This window comes from Lithobates pipiens, unplaced genomic scaffold (genome assembly GCF_037356315.1).
Source record: "Lithobates pipiens isolate NorthernLeopardFrog02 unplaced genomic scaffold, aLitPip1_a1.2 Scaffold_3, whole genome shotgun sequence".
In the NCBI taxonomy this organism is placed as follows: Eukaryota; Metazoa; Chordata; class Amphibia; order Anura; family Ranidae; genus Lithobates; species Lithobates pipiens.
Window position 1 is genome coordinate 185,310,613 of NW_027507790.1, and position 25,998 is coordinate 185,336,610.

Here is a 25,998-nt window from a genome sequence, read left to right on the forward strand (position 1 = left end):
AATTATATTTGCAATTATTATTAAAGGCCAACTCCGGATAAAACATTGGATTGCGTTACGGAGAGAGAGCAGAATCGTTAAGACCTCTGTCAGGACAGGAAGCCATGAGAATTCTCTCGGATGAGGTCACTTTATATATTATAAGGGTAGAGAAATGCTGACAATGTTTTTATGGCTGTCCTTGTCTTCCTGTCCAGGTGATAACCGTACCGCCTCTTCTAGTACAGACGTCATGGGGCAGGAAGTGGGGGGAAAAAAATCTCCCCAGCAGGTCACAGACGAAACTGAAAACGTTACTTAAAACGTTAAAGTTCAAGTATAAATTTAAATAAATAAAATGTATTTTTACGTTTTGGATAGAGTGGAGAGGGATTAGAACGCCTGTTAGGTTCTTATTGCTGCCTGGGTCCCCATTAGGGAGTTTCACCCTCTCTGTTGGTCCGGTTTTTTGACTGTTCCTCACAGTCAGAGTCATTCAGGTGCTTGTTTTACACTATTGTACTGAGGAGAGGCTTCTGTCTACCCACGCTGCCATAAAGCACAGATCAGTGGAGGGCTACAGTGATGGTTGTCCTTCTGGAACTTTGTCCCATCTCCACACAGGATCTCTGGCGCTCATTTCAACCATTGGATTCTTGGTAACCATTGGATTCTTGGTAACCATTGGATTCTTGGTAACCATTGGATTCTTGGTAACCTCTCTTACTAAAGCCCTTCTTCCCAATTGCTCAGTTTGGCCAGGCAACCCGCTCTTGGAAGAGTCCTGGTTGTGCCAAATTTCTTCCATTTGGGAATTATGGAGGCCACTGTGCTCTTGGGAACCTTCAAAGCAGTAGAATCTGTTTGTGGCCTTCACTGGACCTGTGCCTTGCAATAACCCTGTCTCTGAGCTCTGAAGGCAGTTCCTTTGACCTCATGGCTTTTTCTCAGATAAGCCATGAGGCATCCAAGACCCCTTTCACACTGCCAGCGTTTTCCAGGCGCTACAGTGCTAAAAATAGCGCCTGTATAGCGCCTGAAAAAAGCGGTTCCTTTCACTCCAGTGTGAAAGCCCGAGGCAGAGCATCACAAAAAGTCCTGCCAGCAGCTTCTTTGGAGCAGTGAACTCACCACTCCTCCTCCGCAGCTCCCCACTGAAATCAATGGGGCAGGGCTGCAATACTGCTGGCAAAACGCCACTCCGGATGCGTTTTGCAGGCGGGTTTAACCTCTTTTTGGCCGCTAGCAGGGGGTAAAACCCCTTCTAGCAGGTGAATAGCACCGCTAAAATGACGGTAACTTTCCCGCCACTTTACCGCCGATGCCCGGGGCGGCTCGGTGTGAAAGCCGTCTTAGAGAAAGGTGCGTGCCTTTCTAAATCATGTCCAATCGATTTTCATGTACAATCAATTTCAATTTACAGGTGGACTCCAATCAAGGTGTAGAAACATCTCAGGAATGATCAAGAGAAATGGGAGGCACCTGAGCTAAAATTTCAAGTGTTGTTGCAAAGGGTCTGACTACTTATGCCAATGTGATATTTCAGTTTTTCCTTTTTCATACATTTTAAAACATTTCTAAAATTTTGTTTTCACCTTGTCATTCTGGGGTACGGAGTATACATTAATGAGAAATAAAAAAAAAAAAAAAAAAAAAAAAGAAGAGGAATTTAATCGCTTGCCGACCAGCCACCGCAGTTATACTGTGGCAGGTTGGCTTGGCTGCACAAATCGCCAGAAGTGTACGTCGCGCTCCTACACGGAGTTCTGTGGGGGAAATAATCCGCTGGTCTGGTGGACTCTATGTCAGCCGGCTGTCCGCAATCATTCCCCGCAGATACAGAACGGGGATCTGCATGTGTAAACAAGACAGATCTCCATTCTGACAGGGGATCACACACACAGATCCTGTCTTTCTGCTATGCAGGAAGACGGATCTGTGTGTTGTCCCAGGCAGCCCATCCCCCAGACAGTTAGTAAACACACTGAGGGAACACAGTTCACCCTTTGATCGCCCCTGATGTTAACACCTTCCCTGCCAGTGTCATTAGTACAATGTCAGTGCTTATTTTTTTAGCACTGATCGCTGTTATAATGTCACTGGTTCCTAAAAAAAATGTCAGAAATGTCAGTTAGGTGTCCGAACTGTCTGCCGCAATGACGCAGTCCCGCTAAAAAGAAAAAAAAAATGTATTGCTGATCACCGGCATTACAAGTAAAAAAAATATAATAAAAATACCATAAATCTATCCCCTATTTTGTAGATGCTATAAATTTTGTGCAAGCCAATATACACTTATTGGGTTTTTTTTTGTATCAACAATATGTAGCAGAATACATATTGGCCTAAATTGATGAAGAAATTAAAGAAATTTTTATTGGGTATGTTTTATAGCAGAAAAGAAAAAATATTGTTATTTTTTTTTTCAAAATTGTCGATCTTTTTTTTGTTTATAGTGCAAAAAATAATAACCACAGTGGTGATCAAATATCACCAAAAGAAAAGCTGTATTTGTTGGGGAAAGAAAAACCACAACATCACATTTTATGTGGGCACAGCGTCGCACAACTGCACAATTGTCAGATAAAACAGCACAGTGCCGTATCGCAAAAAATGGCCTGGTCATTAAAAGTGGCTGTATACCCGCACAGATTTTTTAATTTTTTTTAAACAAAAAAAATACCTGCAAGGCAAAGGCATAATGAGCTAGTATGCAATGCCCTCGTTATGAAATACTCAACTTAGAGCGAGGCCTCGACATCTGATCCCGGTCCACGCAGAGGGAGCTGACATGTTCCCTCTGCATTTCTTCCGGGTATCGAGGCTCCGGCACTGCGAGTGTCCGAAGCTACGATTACGTCACTCCCACGCATGCGTGCAGGTGTCTTCTTCCGACGTCAGCGGCTGCATGCAAAGTAAATATCTCCTAAACCATACAGGTTTAGGAGGTATTCATTTTACCTACAGGTAAGCCTTATTACAGGCTTACCTGTAGGTAAAAGTAAAAAAAAATAACAAAAAAAAGGGGTATACAACAGTTTTAAAGGGGTAAATCCTTCCAGGGGCTGAAGTGGTTAAACAACTGTAGTATTGGGCTGCAACATAACATTGAAAATGTCAAGGGGGTTTGAATACTTTAGGAATATACTGTAAATGCTATGTAATGCAAAGTGTAGTGGTCAGGAGTACGTGGTACAGAGTTCACACAAAGACTAATAGCACGCAAGACCCTATGGGAGATATATATTTTTTTTAGGGCTGTGGAAATTAAAGATTAATTCCTCGATCAATCAATACAATTTTTTGAACGATCAAAATTCCTTTGAACGGTACTCACCTCTACACCAGCTTCCGGGTCTTCAGGGAGTTCTGTCGGAGATCCGGTGACGTCACGGACATTGACGTCACTGGACTCCTCCTCCCTTCCCCAAGTGCCTCCATCTGCTAACGAAGGGAAGGGGGAGGAGGAGTCTGGTGACGTTGAAGTTCTGATTGAATGTAATGCGTATTGGGGCGGAGCTACGCATGACGTCACCCGCTGCTGCCCTACGGAACTAACATGATTGTCGGCTTTACATGCTGTGTTTTTATCATCTTTAGGTGAGTAGTTTATGTTTGAACATATGTAAGCGGTGAGCACTTAGATCTTTTCTTTCTACCCATGACCTGGTGTCCTTGCCGAAATCTAAGGAGACGTGAGAGAAGTTTATGGTCCGTGTTAACCCTTTTAATACCCGCTTGCATGACCACCTGTTTGCACAGGAGTCCATACCCTAAGGTGAGAGTGATTAGTTAGACCGGAGGTGGAGAGATTGTCGCGCTACTGTGCGGGGAAAAAAAAAATGACTTACGTCAGTGCTACAGTTTGAATTTAAAACGTATTTGTGTGAACTGTGAAATTAAGTCATGGATTGTGCAAACTAGTGTCGGGTGATTGTATATAGTGTATACCACATTTACCACTGACTAATGCAGAGTTGCAATGCAGAGAGATCAGCTAAAAGTAGTTGGATCTGCATGTGCGTTATAATTAATCGAAATTAGTCGATTAATCAATTTAAAAAAAAAAAAACAACAATTCATCGAACACGAAAATTTTAAATCAGTGACAGTGCTAATATTTCTTAATGGCGCATAGGACCACAAGTAATACATAAAGGTGATCGTACAGAGTTTATAACTATTTAAAATGTCCAAACTAAGTATTGCCCCCTCAGACATTTCTATTCCATATAACATAATTTTCTCAAGTTTCATCCTCTCCTCTGTGCCTGTTTGTTTTGAGTGGGAGATATGAGAAATCCAAGGTCACACCCTTTAGCCACAGAGGAGATAAGACAAAATTTCAACTGTGGATTAAAACATACCAGTCACTGAACTCCCAGAAAACACAACACACTAAATTCCACAAAGTGCAGCTAGAGAAAAAAAGTTTAATATTGCTGTAAAATCAGGAATTACTAAAGTAAACCAAATACTTGGTCGTGAGTACATTTTTTTTTTTTAAATTGCCTGCACATGACTGAACAATAGAGTATATTTACAGACAAACCCTTTCAGTCCGTTTTTAGATACAACAGTGAATGTAGAAAATTCCTGCCAGTTACCACCCCCCCATTTCCATGTGTCCCATTCGGCAAATTACTTTAAGACGCCTTTCACACTGTGCCACCCATAGCGTCTGCAGTAAAACGCCGCTATTTTTAGCAGTGTTTTACCATCTGATTTGCGGTGCATTTCGGCCGCTAGCAGGGTGCTTTTAACCCCAGCTAGCAGCTGAGAAAGGGTTAAAACCCAACCGCAATGCACTGCAACAGTGGCGTTTTGCTGGTGGTATAGCCGCGCTGGCCCATTGATGTCAATGGGCAGCAGCAGTGGAGAAGCGGTAAACACACCGCTCCTTCACTGCTCCAAAGAAGCTGCTGGCAGGACTTTTCCTGATGCCCTGCCAGCGCACCGCTCCAGCGTGAAAGCCCTCGGAAGACAGCTGTTTGAGGGCGGATTGCAGGTGCTATTTTTAAACGCTATAGCGCCTGCAAAATGCCCTCAGTGTGAAAGGCATCTTAGGGCCCTTTATGGCTCTAGTTCACACCAGGCTACCACTGCTGAAATGCTTTTTAAATTGCCGATTTCCTGGCTGTATCTGTCTGGTACTTCTGAATCACAGACCCACACCAAGCATGTAGCAAGTAAAGCCAAAGTATCAGCATGACAGCCAAGCTGCACTCATTTTCAGGACTGGCCAGCGGTGGCCATCTGTATGGTGCTTCAGGAAAGCCAAGTGAACATCAGTGAAAATTTTGCGAATGCCTTTCTGTACATTAGGCATAATGTGTGCAAATGAGTGTATAGTATAGAATACAGCCGTATGTTCTTTGCTGGGAGTGACAGGTTCAGTGTACAATCAGTTAGCATATACAAATCAGTATGTAGATATACACAAATCTGAGTGACTGTGTCTCCAGGGCCGTATGCAGACAGTTTGCGTTCAGAAGGGTGCATATTGCCCTGCACATATATAGCACTCGGATTTGCATTTATTTGCGCACAGCCCCCATTCGCCAATGATCTGTACATGGTGACTGGTGGCGCCTGTACGCTGCGCCTGTCACTCCCAGCATAGAGAATACAGCCATATTCTACACTATGTGGCCATTTGCAGCCTGAAGCCATTATACAATATATCTAATATACAAAGAGGCTACATCTGATACTCTTCAGCAAGCTTTAGAAAGCGGGGGAATGAAAAGCGAATCTTGGCTGTTCAGTTCCACGATATTTCTCTCATTAGTCCCCAGTACTCGCAGTTGTTATTGAGTGTAGCTTCCCATGGCCTCTGACAGGAAGACGCAGATGTCTGTAGGTGGGACTGTGTTTTTACATTTCTACGGGTCATGTTCAGAACACACAGAGGGCAAAATGCTACTTCACTGTCGCATTCATATTATTACTGACTCATTAGGAACCCATGTACATTATATGTCCTGTAACAAAGACATGCGTACAAGCCCGGTATCTGTCAGTCCAAGATTGTTTACTGTCCTACCAGGCACAGCAGATTCACCACAAAAGTGTTAACTATAACATGGCTGTACTGAATTTGAAAATTTGTCTGTACACTGTGGGGTTGATTTACTAAAGACAAATAGACCATGCACCTTGCAAGTGCTCCAAAGCTTAGTAAATAAGGGGAAGCACTGCTGACTTCCATCAACCAAGCATGTGCAAGTAAAAAAATTAATTTTTTTCCATTCTCCTTGCTTGTGAATGGGTATTCTTTGTAACGTGGAGCTTTACCTCATTTACTAAGCTTTGGAGTAACTGCACTTGAAAAGTGCACAGTTCATTTGCCTTCAGTAAATCAACCCCTAGATGTGCGTAAAGTTTGTGCAAATGTTTAGATTTGTAATGCATAATAGACCCTAATGGGCACCACCATTGCTCAAGTCTCAATGTGTAGGCAGCTCCTCAGCCACCGATTAAACACTATACGTGTTTACATCTCCCCCAAAGAAGTTATTCATGTGGTAGTTGTGCATGTGCAGAATAACATTGATCGAGTCTAAATGACTGAAGGCTGAGGTCATTCTTATATGCACGTCCAGCCTGCCATACAAATGAATAGCTGTAGGCATGCATATATTTGTACACCAATGCTCCTGTGCATTGGAGGTTTACCTGCGGATGGGGGTACAGTGGTTGTACCTGAACACGAGATTGGCACATTTGGGAAATACACCATATTGGCATGTGGGGATAAATGCTGAGGCGTGTACAGCCATTCACTCACATATCAGACTGTATGCGTCACCTGTAGCTCCACGGGCACTGGAAAACACTAGGAATTTTACATCTGAGGGCTAATAAACATCTGTGGGCACGATGCCCTAAAGTCAGAGATACAGGAGCTAAAACAGGTTTTACCGCCTTCTGAAAATGTTGGCTTCCTCCCTGTTGTACCATGCCTCCGTTCTTCAATGCTTTCAACGTCACTGACCCAGGACAAGTATACAGGTTAAGAAAGTCAGGTAAAAGTCAAAAGTTCTTATCTGCATACCAGGTCTTTGTCAGTGAGCCAGACAGACAGCAATTTCAGCAATGGCTGCCTCCATATTTCTCTTGTGACTGGTGTCCTTTATAGCAGTGATTTTCTACCTTATTGAGACCAGGGCCTATGAAATTGTTCCAAAACCTACCATGTATTCTTAATAGCAGTGGTACTCTACCTTATTGAGACCAGGGCCTAGGTAATTATATATTATATATATAGAAATGCTTGAAGGCTCTGGATGGGGTGTGACGAGACTTTGTAGCACAATTGGTGGCCCTGTAAGGGAGGGCGCTAGGAACAACTCTGGGGCATAGAGTCTCTTAAGGAACCTGGTGGCTGGAGTCACAGTAAAAGACTTTAGGACCTGCGGGGGCTGGGAAACGCTTGTTAAGAGGTTTGGGGGGGGGGGGCGCTAAGGGGGCTGGACACTTAGTGGCAAGCTAGGTGGGGTACTGCAGAGTGCTAGACTGAGTGGTAAACTGTGGGGGGGGGGGGGGGGGGTACTGCAGAGTGCTGGGTGGCACTGTGGGTGTTAGGAGCTTTCGCAGGGTCTTGGGGCACTGTGGAAGGTTGCTGGGCTTTGCGGGGTGTTGGGGGGGGTGGGTGTTAAGGGAACTCACAGGGTCTGGGGGCACTGTGGGAGGTTGTGGGGCATAGTGGAATGCTGGGGGGCACTGTTGGTTCCAAGGGCTCTCATGGTCTTTGGTGTTGTGGGTGCACTGTGGGCCACTATTGGGAGGTTGGGGGGCACTATGGAAGCTGGAAGACACTGGAAGTGTAGCACACCACCGTATAGCAGCTCAAAAAAAAGTAACAAAAAGAAAATTCCAGAGCAGATTGCACTTATCTCCCATGACACATTGCATGTGGAGGAGTTGACTTTTTTTTTTTTTTTTTTTTTTTACAAGCAGGCTTTCCCCCTGCAACATAGCCACAAGTGTTCAGCAAATGGGAGGAAGGAAACAATTAAAGACCATCTTAACCAAAAAAGGCCAGATCAAAGCCGAACAGTGATCAACAAAACACACTGAACAACTGTCTCTGCACATAAAACCTTGAGGAAAGATATTTACAAAGATCCCAACTGTCCTTCATTTGAAGAGACGGTCCTTATTTTGGACCTAAAGCCCTCTGTTCCTCGCCATCCCCCCCACCCGCCAACTGTCCCTCTTTTACATCTGGTGTAGAGATGTATGGATAAAATATAATTAAAGCGGTGTTTCAGCTGTTAAAAAAAATAAATAATTAAGTGTCCCTCGGCTCTTGGGTTCCAGTGCCGCCATTCTCACTAAGGTATATTCCATGCACATCTGTTAACAGGGAGCAGACTGACAGGAGGGGAGAGCCTTGTGAGTGGATTAATCGCTCATCAGCACTAGGGATCAATCAGGTATACTTCATGCACATTTGTTTACAGGGAACATGCTGACAGAGGGGGAGAGCCTTGCAAGTAGTGGGATCACTCAGTGTGCAGCTGTGTGTTTTGTCCAAGCCAGGGTCGATAAAAAAAAAAAAAAAAAGATTTTTTTTTTTTCAAATCTGATTTTATTTGATTTTTAATCAAAAAGGAATTTAATAAAATGCTTATAGAGTAAAAATCTATCTAAAGATAGTATTCTTCCATTTAAGATACATTAATCATTTAGTTTATTCACCATGAAACTGAGCTTAGTTATGTAGCATGAGGCTGTATATTCTGCAATATTTAAATTTTTGGTAAACTCATTAAATGAATCCAAGCTCTGCAAGCTGAGAAAACATGGACTGCATTGATGCATTTACAATTTCACAGTAACCTTGAGATAAAACATAGTTCAGGAATACCTATTGTTTTGCAAATCTATTTACACTACAAACTGAATTATGGAATAAATTCTGATATCGCTGTTTTACTAACCTGACAGTTTATTATTCTAAATAGGAAACTTTAATTTTGTTTGCAAATATTACAGATGCTAACTACCAGCAAGAATAAGTCCTTCCATTTAAAGAGCACCTGTCATTTCAGATCCATCATGGTAGCGCCCATTAGCGGGCATTCACTCATCTGCTGCCGCCACGTCCCTCGCTGTCACATCACCAGCCATCCTATTAAAGTGAATGGGACTGTCGGTGAGTCAACAGCGGGTCAGAGGAGGAGCCACTGCGGGACAGAGGAGGAGCCACTGCGGGACAGAGGAGGAGCCACTGCGGGACAGAGGAGGAGCCACTGCGGGACAGAGATAACAGTTGCTCTTTACAGATTAGGATTTAAATCAAGTATTTTTACTAGTGATTCAAATCAAATCCATCCTGGTCCAAGCCGTGTTCCTGCTGCAATGAAGAGTGCCTGGCTATGCTATCTGACAGGGGTATCTGCTTCACAAAACTGTCTGAACAAAAATACTAATGCTTTAGCATATTCTGTCAGCTTTAGCTATCAAAATGTCACTGCTTGTCCAATCTATAAGCGGTTTGCTTATTTTCAAATGCTCAAATAAATGTGTCATCTGTTACACAAACCAGACTACCGCTTCTATTTTCTATTCCACGCAAAGAGGATATCTGGAATCTGCTGTGCACAACCTGGACACTCTGCTTTCCAACTAAATAGCCGAATAATAACTGTTGGCCTCACCAAAGATCCAGTGTCCTCATCACATCCCGTGCACCGAGCAGATATCACAAACAACGTTATCTGCTTTCCAAGATCTCTGAACTACAAACACCTCCCACAATGGAATGGAGATAGGGCGCTGGTTGAAGTACAAATCAGGAGCGCAGGGTAAGGTGATAATGCGGCTCCTCCATAGAGGAGGTGCAATAAGTGAGGGTAAGTGTGTTACTGGCAGGATCACCAGAGGAAAATTGGAAAAAAAAAAAAAGGAAACTAATGCAGACACCACACCTAGGATTGTGAACCTGCAATTTATTATTGTATTGTTTTTAGGGTTTGGATTTGTTTGAACCTAAAAATATTTTTTTTTTTCCTCTGGCATGGATATACTGCTTTGGGTTTCCTTCACATGACTAAAAGGCCTTGGCATTTGGTCATGTGATCCCTGCTGAAGGGGAGTTCTCACCCACAGTACTGAGCACCCGACCAAAGCATCAATATTCCAAACGTCACAATAAACCAAGTAGCCCAAGGCTTCAGCTGGTCTCTATCTGGTCTCTTTGTTGGCTGACAAATAACATTTCACTGTGTGTTGAAGACAGCTTGGGCAGAGATACATGTGATAGTGCCCAAGTCATGGGGGAAAATAGTGAAGTGGAAAAACCACAGAGCCGGGCCCCCAGCATGGTACGGATGTACCATTCTAACTACATGACGCATGTTCAATACTATGCAAGATGCATCAAAACTGGCTTTTTTTTTGTTTTTTTGGAGAAGGCTAAAGCCTTCTGTCAAAAAACAATATTGCAACCATAGGGGTTATGTTTTGTGCAGATATTTACTTTGTTAACTACAGACTGGAAAAAAGAACAAAATAAATAAATTAAAAAAAAGGTTCCATTTCTTAAACTTATATACAGTATATATATTTTTTTAATTCATGAAATATAGCATATTAATATTTTGCCAGCAGCTAGAGCTTTAGGGGGAACTTGACTGGCCTGCAGAGAGTCCTGACCTCAACCCAATTTAAAACGTTTGTGATGAATTAGAGAGGAGACTGTGAACCAGTGCCTGACCTCACAAATGCATTCTAGAAGAATGGTCAATCACTCCCATAGAAACACTCTTAGACCTTGTGGACAGTCTTCCCAGAAGAGATGAAGTCTTTATAGCTGCAAAAGGGTGGGCCAATTCAATATTGAACCATATGGGCCAAGACTGGGATGCCATTAAGGTTCATGTGCGTGTAAAGGCAGGTGTCCCAATACTTTTGGTAATATAGTATATACAGCATCTCACAAAAGTGAGAACACCCCCTCACATTTTTTTGTAAATATTTTATTATATCTTTTCATGTGAAAACACTGAAGAAATCACACTTTGCTACAATGTAAAGTAGTGAGTGTACAGCTTGTACAATAGTACAAGCTGTGTAAATTTTCTGTCCCATCAAAATAACTCAACACACAGCCATTAATGTCTAAAACACTGGCAACAAAAGGTGAGTACACCCCTAAGTGAAAATGTCCAAATTGGGCCCAATTAGCCGATTTTCCCTCCCCGGTGTCATGTGACTCACTAGTGTTACAAGGTCTCAGGTGTGAATGGGGAGCAGGAGTGTTAAATTTGGTGTTATCACTCTCACTCTCGCATACTGGTCACTGGACGTTCAACGTGGCACCTCATGGCAAAGAACTCTCTGAGGATCTGAACAAAAGAAATGTTGTTCTACATAAAAGGTTGCCAAGACCCTGAAACTGAGCTGCAGCATGGCGGCCAAGACCATACAGCGGTTTAACAGGACAGGTTCCACTCAGAACAGGCCTCGCCATGGTCGACCAAGTTGAGTGCACGTGCTCAGCGTCATATCCAGAGGTTATCTTTGTGAAATATACGTAGGAGGGCTGTTAGCATTGCTGCAGAGGTTGAAGGGGTACGCCTGCCAGTCCTCAGACCATACACCCAGAAGGAAGCCTCTAAAGATGATGCACAAGAAAGCCCCGCAAACAGTTTGGTGAAGACAAGCAGACTAAGGACATGGCACCATGTCCTGTGGTCTGATGAGACCAAGATAAACTTATTTGGTTCAGATGGTGTCAAGCACGTGTGGCGGCAACCAGGTGAGGCGTACAAAGACAAGTGTGTCTTGCCTACAGTCAAGCATGGTGGTGGGAGTGTCATGGTCTGGGGCCACATAAGTGCAGCCGGTGTCTTGTCAAATAACGTCCTCCATCCAATAGTGTCCGCTGCGTACTGCACCTGCGCAGTACACAGCAACACAGATTCCGAAAATTGCCGAGGATGAACGGCGCCTGCGCCGTGAGTCCAGGTTCTATCCCCACCATCCAAGTGGACATAGAGTAGGAATAAAAAAGAGCCGAGTGCAGCAAGGCTGAGCCCGAAGCATGGTGAGCGAAGCTCGCCCATGAGGGGCCCTCTAATATTCACAACCCTATGTCCGTTTGGATGGTGGGGCTACCACCTCCACTCACGGCACAGGCGCCGTTCAGCTTCTGAGATTTTACGAAGCTTCGTCTGCTCCGTACTGCGCATGCGCAGTGCGGTCCGGACACTATTTGATGGCCGGACACTATACGGCAGAACACCGGCACTGAGGAGTTACAGTTCATTGTGGAACCATGAATGACAACATGTACTGTGACATACTGAAGCAGAGCATGATCCCCCCTCCCCCTTTCGGAGACTGGGCCGCAGGGCAGTATTCCAACATAATAACCCCAAACACACCTCCAAGACGACCACTGCCTTACTAAAGAAGCTGAGGGTGAAGGTGATGGACTGGCCAAGCATGTCTCCAGACCTAAACCCTATTGAGCATCTGTGGGGTATCATCAAAACGGAAGTAGGAGGAGCGCAAGGTCTCCAACATCCACCGGCTCCGTGATGTCATTGTGGAAGAGGACTCCAGTGGCAACCTGTGAAGCTCTGGTGAACTCCATGCCCAAGAGGGTTAAGGCAGTGCTGGAAAATAATGGCGGCCACAAAAAAATATTGACACTTTGGGCCCAATTTGGACATTTTGACTTAGGGGTGTACTCACTTTTGTTGCCAGCGGTTTAGACATTAATGGCTGTGTGTTGAGTTATTTTGAGGGGACAGCAAATTTACACTGTTATACAAGCTGTACACTCACTACTTTACATTGTAGCAAAGTGTCATTTCTTCAGTATTGTCACATGAAAAAATATATATATAAAAAAAAAAATTATATATATATATATATATATATATATATATATATATATATATATATATATATATATATATATATATATATATATATATATATATATATATATATATATATATATATATATATATATAGTGTGAGAGAGCGAGCGAGATATTATATATAAATTAAAAGTCAGCAGCTATAGATCCTGCAGCTGCTGACTTTTAATAATCAGACACTTACTTGTCCCAGGGCCCAGCGATATGTCCCCCCCTCCTCTCTACGGCGCCGGCATTGTCATTGTGGGTGCCCGGCCTTCGAATTCACAACCGGGCCGCGCTGCGCACTGTGGCTGGCCGGGCAATCATCTGGGACATGTGACGCGTCCCAGATGGTTGCCGAGAGGGAGGGAGGGAGGGAGGGAGGGAGGAGAGGTGAACTTACTTCCGTCGCCCCGGGAGGAAGTGGGAGCTGGAACCCTCTAAAAAAAAATAAAAAAAAAATAAAAAAAAGGGAGGGTATCCTATCATGTCAGGGGGTCACCTTCCCTTAAAGCGGAAGTTTCATTTTTGGGTGGAACTCCGCTTCAAGACGTGTATTTGAAAAACTAAGATCCAATCCGTGGTACTGCATATTGGAGTATAGTGCTAGCTGCTGCACATCATTTAGGTTGGGTTTGAGCCCTAGTGCTTTTTTTTTTTTTTTTTTTTTTTTTTTCTCTCCTTTTCTTAGGAGTTTTGTACATATGTCGAATGTACTGAAAATTTTAGGAATTTGAAAATCTAGCAGTGTATGGGCAGCTTTGGGCGAGACCCAAATAAACTTCCAGCAAGTCTTGAAGTTTGGTAGGAAACTGGAGTCCCTGGAGGAAACCCATGCAAACCTCAGGAAAATATGCCAACTCCATGCAGGCGGTGGGTACTAATATTTCCCAATGTATCTAATTTTTGCGTTGTACATTACACACAATAATTATGTGATCTCCAAATTTCTATTGTCTAACAAATGATTGCATCTAAGCTGCATGCAACTCTTCTCCAATGTTAGGAGCTGCACATATTCTGTTAGTATCGATTGTCATTTTACCTACTTTTCATCCTACCCTGCTCCATGATTAGAACAATGACATGAATGGCACAAGTTTTCTTTGCTTTGCTCATCTCAGCAGAATTCTCCATCACACCGTGAAAAGCTGATCCATCCCAGCGGTGAGATCACCCCGTCCATTGTCTGCCAAACACAAAGCCTGAACTCACAAGGAGGAATACAAGGAGTGGTCTCTGCTCCAACACAGTCCTGACCAGGAAAAGAATGCTGGGAGCCAAACCCAGAGAATTATTATTATTAGTACTAGACAGTGACAGTATGGGGTGGGATGAGAACCGCACAGCTATAATAAGGATTCCCCGATGTCAGAGGCACCAACTGTCCTCTTCATTTAGAACTTCCACAATAATACAGTCAGCTGTGCTGGGATCCTATACAATCTTCACACTCACTGCCCACTTTATTAGGTACACTTGTTCAATTTCTTAGTCAAACAAATTGCTGATCAGCCAATCACATGGCAGCAACTCAATGCATTTAGGCATCTAGATGTGGTGAAGACGACTCGCTGAAGTTCAAACTGAGCATCAGAATGGGGAAGAAAGGGGATTTAAGGGACTCTGAACGTGGCATGGTTGTTGGTGTCTGAGTATTTCAAAAACTGCTGATCTACTGGCATCTTCACACACAACCATCTTTGGCGTTTACAGAGAATGGTCTAAAAAAAGAGAAAATATCTAGTGAGCGCCATTTGTGTGGAGGAAAATGCCTTGTTGCTGGTCAGAGAATGGGCAGACTGGTTCCCAGATGATAGAAAGGCAACAGTAACTCAAATAAGCACTCGTTACATCCAAGGTATGCAGAATATCATCTCAGAAGGCACAACACATTGAAACCTTGAAGCAGATGGGATACAGCTGCAGAACACCACGCCGGGCGCCAATCCTGTCAGCTAAGAACAGGAAACTGAGGCTACAATTGGCACAGACTTACCAAAATCCGACAGTAGAAGATTGGAAAACCGTTGCCTGGTCTGTCGAATCTCTCAATTTCAGCTGCAACATTCAGTTGGTAGGGTCAGAATTTGGCCTAAACAACATGAAAGCATGGATCCATCCTGCCTTGTATCAATGGTTTAGGCTGGTGGTGGTAGTGTAATGGTGTGGGGGATATTTTCTTGGCACACTTTGTGCCCCTTAGTACCAATTGAGCATCGTTTAAACGCCATGGCTTACCTGAGTACTGTTGCTGACCATGTCTATCCCTTTAGCCCTTGTACACACGGTCGGACATTCCGACAACCAAATCTGTCTGATTTTGACCGATGGATTTTGCCCAAAACTGTTGCATACACACAGTCGGACAAAGTTGTCAGAAAATCCGATCGTACTTAACGTGATGACGTTATTTCGTTAGGACGGGACTACGTTCAGGCTAGTAGCCAATAGCTTTGGTCTAGGAATTTGATCTGAGCATGCGTGGCACTTTGTCCGATCGGAATTCTCTACACACAATCGGACAAAGTCCGATCGGATCATGTCATCAGAAAATTTTATAGACAAGTTGGAAAATTTGGTCCGTCGGATACTCCGACGGAAACAGTCCGATGGAGACAACACACAGTCGGATTATCCAACAACACGGTCCGATCGGACACCTTCCATCGGAATGTCCGACCGTGTGTACTAGGGCTTACTGTGTACCCATCTTCTGACGGCTCCTTCCAGCAGGATGTCACCACGTCACAAAGCTCAAATCATCTCCCCAATGGTTTCTTGAACATGACAATGAGGTCACTGTACTCCAATGGCCTCCAAAGTCACCAGATCTCAATCCAGTAGAGAACCTTTGGGATGTGGTAGAACGGGAGATTCGAATCATGGGTGTGCAGCCGACAAATCTGCAGCAACCGCGTGATGCTATCATGTCAATATGAACCAAAATCTCTGAGGAATGTTTCCAACACCTTGTTGAATCTATGCCATGAAGAATGAGGGCAGTTCTGAAGGCTAAATGGGGTCCAATCCGGTACTAGCAAGGTGTACCTAATAAAGTGGCCAGTAAGTGTATATAGGAAGGTCACAGGACAAGCAGGCAGGGGAGGCTCTTTGAAGGACATTTAGGTTCCCTGAGGCCACCACATCATGACCTGACCTGGAAGCAATCTTTGTCTTAGGTGCGGACCAGGTTGGCCATACATTATATCATTTTCTTTCCTTCGACCACAGGTTGAATGAAAGAAAAGAAAAACGTTCAGTTCTCCCATCAACAAAGTCCATTGATGGGGAATCCTTCCCGTTGTGCTGTAGTATTTCTGACAGCGGGAGGTTTCCATCTTTTTCTCGTTTATATCTGAAGAAATAAAAAACAGGAGGTGATCAAATGTCACCAAAAGAAAGCGCTCATTGTGTGAATATAAATTTAATTTGTGTACAGCGTTGCATGACCGCGTAATTATACAGCAGTACAAACCTGACAAGGGTTCTAACACTTCTCCACTCTATCCAAACCAGGAAAAAAAAAAACTGCAGTGTGATCTGATGTTTGGTTTCAATTTGTTAGTGTACCTAAATCTGCTAGTATATCCAACACCCAGATAGCAAGAATAACTTTCCACAAATTTGTGGCCGTGTTGAATTGTAAGTCTGTTAACCTGCTGCACATTTTCACTGGCAAGTTACACACTTGCAGAGCACTCAAATCACAAGTCCTAGTTGACACTTTTTCAAATTTGTAGAAAATTTGTGGCAAGTCTCTAGCAAGAGCAAAGTTGCAGTGGTGAGTCTACAGCATGAAAATTCAGCCACAGTGCCCCCTGTGGTAGGAGGATTGCTGTACAACATAACTGAACCAGAACTTGCACCAGGCTTGCAGAACGTTTGCAAAAGAAAGTTGCTCTGGAGTTATGCAATGCGGACTTACTGCAATCGTGCAACAAACTTGTTAAGCCTGACAAGTCTAGCAATAGCTTAGCAAGTCATTTTCAAACTTGCAGTCCAGCCTCGCTTCCCTGAGACTGACAATGTTCAAAGGTGTCCCCTATGCTCCTTCATCCAGAGTAGAGGCACTCTAATACAGGAGGCAGACCACCAGGTGAAAAGTCTAAGGCCAGGTTCACATCTATGCAGCTGATGCGCTTTTCCAGAACGTTTGCAAGATGCGGTTTACATTTCTGAACAAACATTTTTGATACATTTTGTGGGTGTGTTTTTTTTTTTTGGGCCAATAGCAAAGTATGGCAGTTCTGTTCATGAAGTGCGACTTTGATGTGACTTCACACTGAATGCGGCTTTGAAACTGCACTACTTTTATCTGCAGCTAGCTGACATATGTGCGATTTTATACTCAAAAGTCAATGCAAGTTGCACATAAAATCGCAAACAATTGTGTAGGAACTATTTTTCAAATCATGCTACTTGAAAGCGGACAGAGACTACTTTGAAGTCGCACAGATATGAAACTGTACTCACTGGAAATCATGGGGTAGGACTTGTCATGCGATTTTGCAGTCTCAAGTCGCAGGACAAGTCGCACAAGTGTGAAAGAGGCCTTATAGACCGAAGTTCATTCCTTTGATCTAAAGAACAAAACGTTACAATGTTTATAGCTAGCTCAGCGGCTGAGGAATGGTGTGAAACTTGGCAGACTGTCTGTTTTTTTTTTTTTTTGACAGCTGTCAGCTTGAGCAGAGAACTCTGCATAGAATCAGGAAAATGCTTTATTAAAGCGTTCCACCCAGAAATGGAACTTCCACGGATCTGATTACCGACAATAGCCGCCGAATTGGCATGCGATTTGGCAAATGTAATTTGTCCTGTACTACTTTTGGCGACTTCAGGGGGCGATTTGAATAGACATCTGTGCATGAACCAGCATAGATGTCTGTCTTATCGCCCCTGAAGTCGGACTGCATTGCCGGTTTGAAATCGTGCGAGTTCCACTGAAGTCGCACGTGTCAAATTGCATGCCAAATCAGCCCAATGTGAACGTGGGCTCATTGCCAAAGCTTTACCCCTCATTTACATTGTGCGATTTCAGATGGAGTTGCACAGTTTCAAAAATGCAGTCAATGTCAGTGCGACTTGGAAGACATCTGTGCGGCTTCATGGACAGATGTCTATGCAAGTTGCACCCGAAATCTCCAAAAGTAGCACAGGAACTACTTTTTCAAATCAATGTGGCGCAGCAAAGCCGGAGTTGCACCGATTTAAACAGTGCCATTGCTGCCAATAGGGTGCGACTTGTTGTATGATTTGACCTGTCAAATCGCATGACATGTCGCTCCAATGTGAACGAGGACTAACTGATCAAGCTGAAGTAAGAAGCCGATTGGCTCCCATTCACAGCTGCACCAGATTTTGCATTCTGCCGTTTTAGTAAATCAGCCCCAAAATGTGTCATTGATCAATTTTTAGCAAAACCTACAACTCCAATGACATGATACGGATCGGTCTGGAGAGAAAATCAGATTCTAGGAAAGTAGATCAATCAATAAGTGTAAATCACAACAAGTGATCAGATTTTCCCTCCTGCACTGTAAATCAATTCCCAATACAATAGTATAGGAAATCTTCCTGTGTATGGCCACCGAGACACACAACTTGTGTAATGACACGGAAAACCTGCCGATGTTTACACCAAACAAATTAGGCGTTTCCTTCCTAATCCATAATTATAGATCACTCTCATATCATCCTGAGCAATGCTCACCATACATGATGCAATCTTTGTACAATCAGCTCTGTATAGCTGGACATAGATGATTTTTGTTCAATCGGTCAGTAGAACGAACGGATTCTGCCATCACACACATTGGAGGTGGATGGAGGACCCCTCACTGAGACATTGGGGGGGGGGGGATTTACGAACACTGGAACATACAGAATCTGGTGCAGCTGTGCACAGAAACCAATCAGCTTCCAGCTTTTCAGCTCCATTCCCACTTGTATGACTTGTTATGCGACTTTGGACACAAAAGGGGTTCATTTACTAAAACTGGAGAGAGGAAAATCTGCCAGCTGTGCATGGCAGCCAATCAGCTTCTAGATTCAGCTTTGACAATAAACACTGGAAGCTGATTGGTTTCTGTGCAGAGCTGCACAACATTTTGCACTCTCCAGTTTTAGTAAATCAACCCATAAAGTTGCATGACAAGTCGCAGCCCTTGTATTTTCAATGGAAGCCATTCAAATCTATGTGACTTAAATTGCAGCGCCTTTAAAAAGTTTCCTGCACTACTTTGTGTGACTTGAGTGCCGTAGACTGCAATGTAAATGCTCAAAAGTTGCACGAAAGGATCTGATCTCTAGGTGGACCCGCCTGGGACAGGAACCCATGGATGGAGATTTGGCTGCTCCCTGCTGAACCGGTCTGTGTGAGGACCGACCGAATCTATCCACTCTGCATCCAATCACACTGCTCCTTGCACTACATAGCTGTTGGCAGATCTAAAGAATTGTACAATCAGATTTCCGTGTGTGTGATGAACTTTTGGCTAGCTATATGTCAAATGATGAGTTGACAAAATGTATGTGAACCCGTACAGACAACAAACGTCTATAAGAAAATCGGGTGAACGTTTTCGTCTGAGGAAAGATTGTACAATTTTCTGACTTACGACAGCCTTAGTTATATAGATTGAAAAAAAAAAAAAAAAAAAAAAAAGACAAGTTCGTTTAGTTCAACCAATTAAAAAAAAAAAAAGAAAAAAAAAGCCGATTCTGACCCTCTAAATAAAAATTTTCAAAAAAGGGACAAAACTCCAAAATGAAGACAGAACGAATGATTTTCATTAATGAGTACCGTTTTACGTAGAAGAAATATCAGATAGAAATAACGTACAAAAGTTTTTGTTTTTCTTCTAATCGTGCACAGTTTTTCCTATCTTCACTTCTGACTGTGAAATAACGAGGAAAATCGCCCGATCACTCGCCCGATTTTCTCTTAGTGTGTATATGGAGTATTGATCTGAAAGGATACATTTGGAAGGATTTTGCTGTATAAAATTTAAAAAGTATCCATGGATTTTAACATTGTAGAGACATCTTCCCATGTGTAGGCTCCTCATATACCATCCGATCCGATCATTGCAGGATGAGCAGTCATAAGATGTGTGCAGATTGTAAATCTGTGTGTGGTGTGATCGGAGGTGAATGGTGTGGGTGCCCACCTATAACTATGGAGGAGGGTGATCGCCCAATCTGTGATCGGTGGTGAATGGTGTGTGTGTGTGCCCATCTATGGAGGAGGGTGATCGGGGGTGAATGGTGTGTGTGCCCATCTATGCCTATGGAGGAGGGTGATCGGTGCACTCACCTGTCGGGCACAGCAGCCGGCAGACATGATCGGTGGAGAGGGTCGTACACTCGGAGGGTGATCGGTGATCGGAGTGTCCCGGGGTGACCCACACAGCTGTGCGGAGGGCAGAGCTATGCCCGATCTCCTGCCGATGATCTCTCAGTGTTGCTCCGGCTTCCGCTGTCGTCATAGCAGGAGGATCCAGGAGGAGTGCGGCCCCACCCCCTCACATGGAGGAGGAGGGGGAGAGATCGGTGCCTCCACACACACAGGACAATCACCGATCATATTATTATTATTATTATTATTATTATTAGGAGGTGTGATAACCGTTGTGTTCCGCTCTGCACTCCCCCGCCGTGATGTCACACCTTCCATGAGAGACATTCCATACATTTTAACACCCAAAATAAGACAGCGGACACGCCCCTAACCACGCCCCCACATACATTAGCCCAAATAAACATGAAGAGACAACGTTCTTGGCCCCTCCCACTAACACACACCAGTCCCAGCTTCTCCTGGGAGAAGAATATCCAGAGAACTCTTCACTTTCTTTTTTCTATCCAATCGATCTGAGAATAGATCAAAGCGATTAAATCTGCAAAGAATCAAATAGCGGTAACTTGCCTTTTTCCGATTGGTGAAGACTCAATTTTATTTCGATTTTATTAACCACTAGCTTCATTGTGTACATGGAGTTGGTGCTTAATAAAATCGAAAAATAAAATTGAGTCTTCATCAATCGGAATCGTGGCAAAACGTGGGATGATGCGTTTGCAATGCCATTATTTCTTTGCCCACGTTCACACGGGGCTGATTTGGAATGCGATTTTCACATGTCAAACCGCATACCAAATCGGCAGCTATTGGTGGCAACGGCACCATCCGAATCGGTACAACGCCACACACATTGCCAAAAGTAGTTCTTGTACTACTTTTGGCGACTTCGGGGGGGGGGGGGGGGGTGCGATTTAAATAGACATCTGTGAAGGAACCCGCTGCACACATATGTCTGTCAAATCGCCCCCGAAGTCGGACTGCGTTGCTGGTTTGAAATCATGTGAGTTCAGCTGAATTTGCACGATTTCAAAGCAGTTGTAATGTGAACCTGGGCTCGATGTCCTCCCAAACGCAGTGCGATTTTTGCTGCGATTGTCACACAACTTATGCAGCAAAATCACACAAACAAATTTGCACCCCAAAAGAAGACCACGCCTTTTCTGACACATTTTGTTTACAAGGGGAAAAAAAGCTATTTTTTTTTTGCTAGAAAATTAGTCATGCTGCGTACACACGAGCGGAATGTCCGACAGAAAAAGTCTGACGGGAGCTTTTCATCGTATATTCCAACCGTGTGTATGCCCCATCGGACTTTTTACATCGAAAATTCTGATGGACCTAGAAAGGGAACATGTTCTAAATATTTCTGACGGAACAAATTCCTATCGGGAAAACCACTCGTCTGTATGCTCTACCGACAGACCAAAAACACTGCATGCTCTGAAGCAAGTACGAGACAGAAGCTATTGGCTACTGGCTATTGAACTTTCTTTTTCTAGTCCCGTTGTATGTCACCACGTTCATAACGATCGGAATTTTTATAGCGGTTATAGCCGACAGCTGCAGCTATGGCCCCATAAACTGCCTCAAAACTGTAATGTATATATATGTACAGTGGTCTTGCACTGAGCCAGTGCAGAAAATGATCAGTCACTTTGCACCAATTATCTACTTTGTTTGTGAATACGACTCTATTTTGATCGATCGTGTGTACGCAAAACAGCTTCAGCAGAATTCAATCAGAAAAACCTTCAGAGTTTATTCCGATGGGAAAACGTGTGTACAGGGCATTAGAGCCCCCAAGCATTCTATCTATTTCAGACATTAAAAATTAAAACAGCCACCATTTTATTCTCTAGGGCCTCTGCTAATTTAGCAGAGGCCCTAGAGAATAAAATGGTGGCTGTTGCAATATGTCAGACAATATTTGTGGAGCAGTTTTTCAAATGTATTTTTTCTTTTGAAAAAAATACACTTAAATTCATTTTAAAGCAGTTATAAACCACTGGACAATTTTTTTTGTACCTGCAAGGTAAAGGATGTGCTAGTACTGTATGCATTGCATACCAGCACATTAGGTTAAACTTACCTTAAAACGAAGCTCTTCCAGCGCTGAGAAGTCAGCACTGCAGGCACGCTCATTGTCTCCGGTCTTGCTTCTGGGTTCGCAGACTCCGGCTCTGTGACTGGCCGGAGCCACGATGACATCACACCCACGCATGCGTGCAGGAGCCACCAAGAAACGACGCGGGTGGCTGTTCCTTCAGAGCGCATGCGCCAGTGATGTCACAGCCAGCATTTACATTAAATATCCCATAAACAGTGCACGTTTGAGATATATTTACACTATCTATACTTGCAGGGGTCTCAAACTGGTGGCCCTCCAGCTGTTGCAAAAACTACAAGTCACATCATGCCTCTGCCTGTGGGAGTCATGCTTGTAACTGTCAGCTTTGCAATGCCTCATGGGACTTGTAGTTTCAAAACAGCTGGGGGGCCAATAGTTTGAGACCCCTGATCTATAGGTAAGCCTTATTATAGGCCTACCTATAGGGAAAAGCAAAAGATGGAAGTTTACTTTAACTTTAGTGAAAAAACAAAAAAATCCACAATATATAAGCCAATTTTTTTGTAAAATATAAAAGTTGATGTTACGCCAAGTACGACAATATCCAACATGTTTAAAATTACGTGGAAAGACGACAAATTACAACATCTAAAAATCTCCATAGGTGACGCTTTAAACATTTTTACAGATCACCAGTTAACGGTCGTGGTGATATGTGTGGTATGAACACAGGGACAGTTGGGAGCTATTAAATTATTAACATTTTTTTTTAAAGCACCCTCCATCCCCCACCTGTGCTTGCAGGCAGAGGCGAGCGCATGCGTAAGTCGTACATACATATGTACGACTGTATGTACGACTTACGCATGCGCTCGCCTCTGCGTGCAAGCACAGGTGGGGGATTGAGGGTGCTTTAAAAAAAAAAAAAATGTTACTAATTTAATAGCTCCCAACTGTCCCTGATTTTTGTCCTGATTCCTCCTCATTTGTCCCTCCTTTTGGTCTGATCTATATAGATGTATATAAAATGCACTTTTAATCTATCAAAAAGTGTTTTCCAGCACTAAACCTTTCATCTGATTTCTAATTTGCTGCATTTGTAAATTCCAAAAGCCAATAGTACATAGTAATAGTAATAGGAATAGTACAGGTAAAAAAAGAGTACTTGTGGGTTTAACCAATCTTGTTTTTTTTTTTTTACAATTCTGCATTAAGGGGGCGTGTCAAGGGGTGTGTCCTATGCCTGCATACTTTTGCTGATAGGTGTCCCTCATTCCCATCTCAAAACATTGAGAGGTATGTCATTTATTTTATTTCAATAAAGCATGACAAGTCCTCTTTATGGAGACATCTGGTATCTATATCACCTCACATCTCTCCTCTACCATAGAAAGCATCAGATCAAAAAAAAAAAGCATTGATCTGATGCTTTCCCAAAAACAAATAGTCAGTGTTTACATTAGCCCTAAACCGGAAGTGACATCATGCCATTGCTTCTGGTCTCCAGACCATAGAGATGATCAGAGACACTCCGGTCTTTGTTCACCTCTATAGCCAGCCGCACAAACCACCCGATTGGATGCCGGGCTCCCTGGTGATATGGGTATGCCTGAGAAACACCAGAGAGCGGGGGGGGGGGGGGGGGGGGGGTAGAAAAAAAAATGCTGGCCACAAAAAAAACAAAAAGAAAACAATAAAACATACCAGGGTTATAGCCGACAGCTGCAGCTATGGCCCCATGAACTGCCTCCAAACTGTAATGTATATATATATGTACAGTGGTCTTGCACTGAGCCAGTGCAGAAAATGATCAGTCACTTTGCACCAATTATCTACTTTGTTTGTGAATACGACTCTATTTTGATCGATCAGATTATGAGGTTACATGATGGAAACAGAGATGCCATCAATCATTTATAATCTTAAACTATATCTCAATTATCAATTGAAACCCACTTCCCCAGTGTGTGGCAAATCAATCCAATGGGTTGTTCAACTAACAATCAATCATTCCAAGCAAGTCAATTGATTGAAAAAGAAATTGATCATTTATGGCAGTGGGTATGGTCACCATTAGGCCACATTCACACTTGTGTTTCCTGAACGTGGACGCTTGCAGTACTGTTATTGGTACTGGCACCCCAAACATGGTTAGCATATGTGTGTTGTGCCGGGAGGGGGAGCTATAAAAATGCACAGCGTTCAGCGCCCAAACAGGTGGAGGAGCTTCTTTGGCATATTTTTGCACATAGGGCAACCCATGCACTCGATACACAGAAACGCATGAAAAAAAAAAAAAGACACAAAAGAAATGCAAGTGGGAACACACACTCCTGCTACACAAAGTGTGAATTGGGCCTTAGAAGAGGTTCACTACAATGTGACGTGAATTGTGCTGTAGGTGTTTATATTGTGTTTGTTTTCTATGGGGATCCATGCTTCACATCACATGACTCATGCCCCATCTTTGGTGTCATTGGGAGGAATCGTGCCCCACCTTTGGTGTCATTGGGAGGAATCGTGCCCCACCTTTGGTGTCATTGGGAGGAATCGTGCCCCATCTTTGGTATCATTGGGAGGAATTGTGCCCCATCTTTGGTGTCATTGGGAGGAATCGTGCCCCATCTTTGGTATCATTGGGAGGAATTGTGCCCCATCTTTGGTGTCATTGGGAGGAATCGTGCCCCACCTTTGGTGTCATTGGGAGGAATCGTGCCCCACCTTTGGTGTCATTGGAAGGAATCGAGCCCCACCTTTGGTGTCATTGGGAGGAATCGTGCCCCACCTTTGGTGTCATTGGGAGGAATCGTGCCCCACCTTTGGTGTCATTGGGAGGAATTGTGCCCCATCTTTGGTGTCATTGGCAGAAAATATGGCCCATTGTTGGTGTCGGTGGATGAAATTGTTCCCCAAGGGCCAGATAAAAGCAAGCAAAGGCCAGCACTTTCAATCAGAAGTCTAGTTATATATAGGTATAGTTATTCATTAAAGGTGACTTTTATAAGTGTTTTTTTTTTTTTCTTCTATGCAGCGCCAGGACATGTCTCACCCGTAATGACTGCTGCATAGCGTAGAAATCTTCTCCCCACAGTGCTGATCTTCTGGCACTGCTGGAGTTCACAGCAGCCACCCCATCTGCCCGCCTCCTCCATTCATAGAATTTGTAGCCCTTTTTCCCATAATGCAAAGCGTATGTGAATGGAGGACAAGCTGATGAATGAAAGAAAATTTCCAGATGCCTATAAATGACAGTATACATAAAGAAGTAGCTTGAACAGCCTACAGGACCAAATCATATACATGAACCTTTGGCTGAGCAGCAACCTACTTGTAAAAAGACTCAATACAGCAGCAAGTGGGAAAGGTATGGTGTTGCGTATCGGAACCTGGAAAGGAAAATTTTGGTAAATAATAAAACCCTATTCCGGCTGCCAGTATCGCAGGGTCCTGTCAGCACTTAAGGACCGTCAGCCCCGCAATGTGCTGCGGATGGGTGGCCCGTGCAGGCAAAGTTGCTTTTGGGTTTAGGCACGCGCATGCCCTTCCCTCTACAAAACCTGCTGTTATTGTACACAGCGGGAGTCTGTCAGCAGGCCTGGGCTAATGATTCATGGCTGGTACCTGCTGATCGGCTGTGTCCAATCACAGCCCAGCACCCGAAGTTTAAAAACAAAGTATCACAATGGAATTTTAGATGAGGC

At 43.6% G+C, this 25,998-nt stretch overlaps 1 protein-coding gene across 1 annotated transcript in view; it reads right to left on the minus strand.

The window, feature by feature from the left end:
- SERINC5 (serine incorporator 5) overlaps nucleotides 1-20,367 on the minus strand; it is an 84,511-nt gene extending 64,144 nt beyond the window's left edge. The window contains exon 1 of the mRNA XM_077462609.1: nucleotides 20,185-20,367. Within this exon, the coding sequence (XP_077318735.1) occupies nucleotides 20,185-20,211 (27 nt within the window). The 5' untranslated portion in view covers nucleotides 20,212-20,367. The remainder of the gene's footprint in view (nucleotides 1-20,184) is intronic.
- Between the last annotated feature and the right edge of the window lie 5,631 nt (nucleotides 20,368-25,998).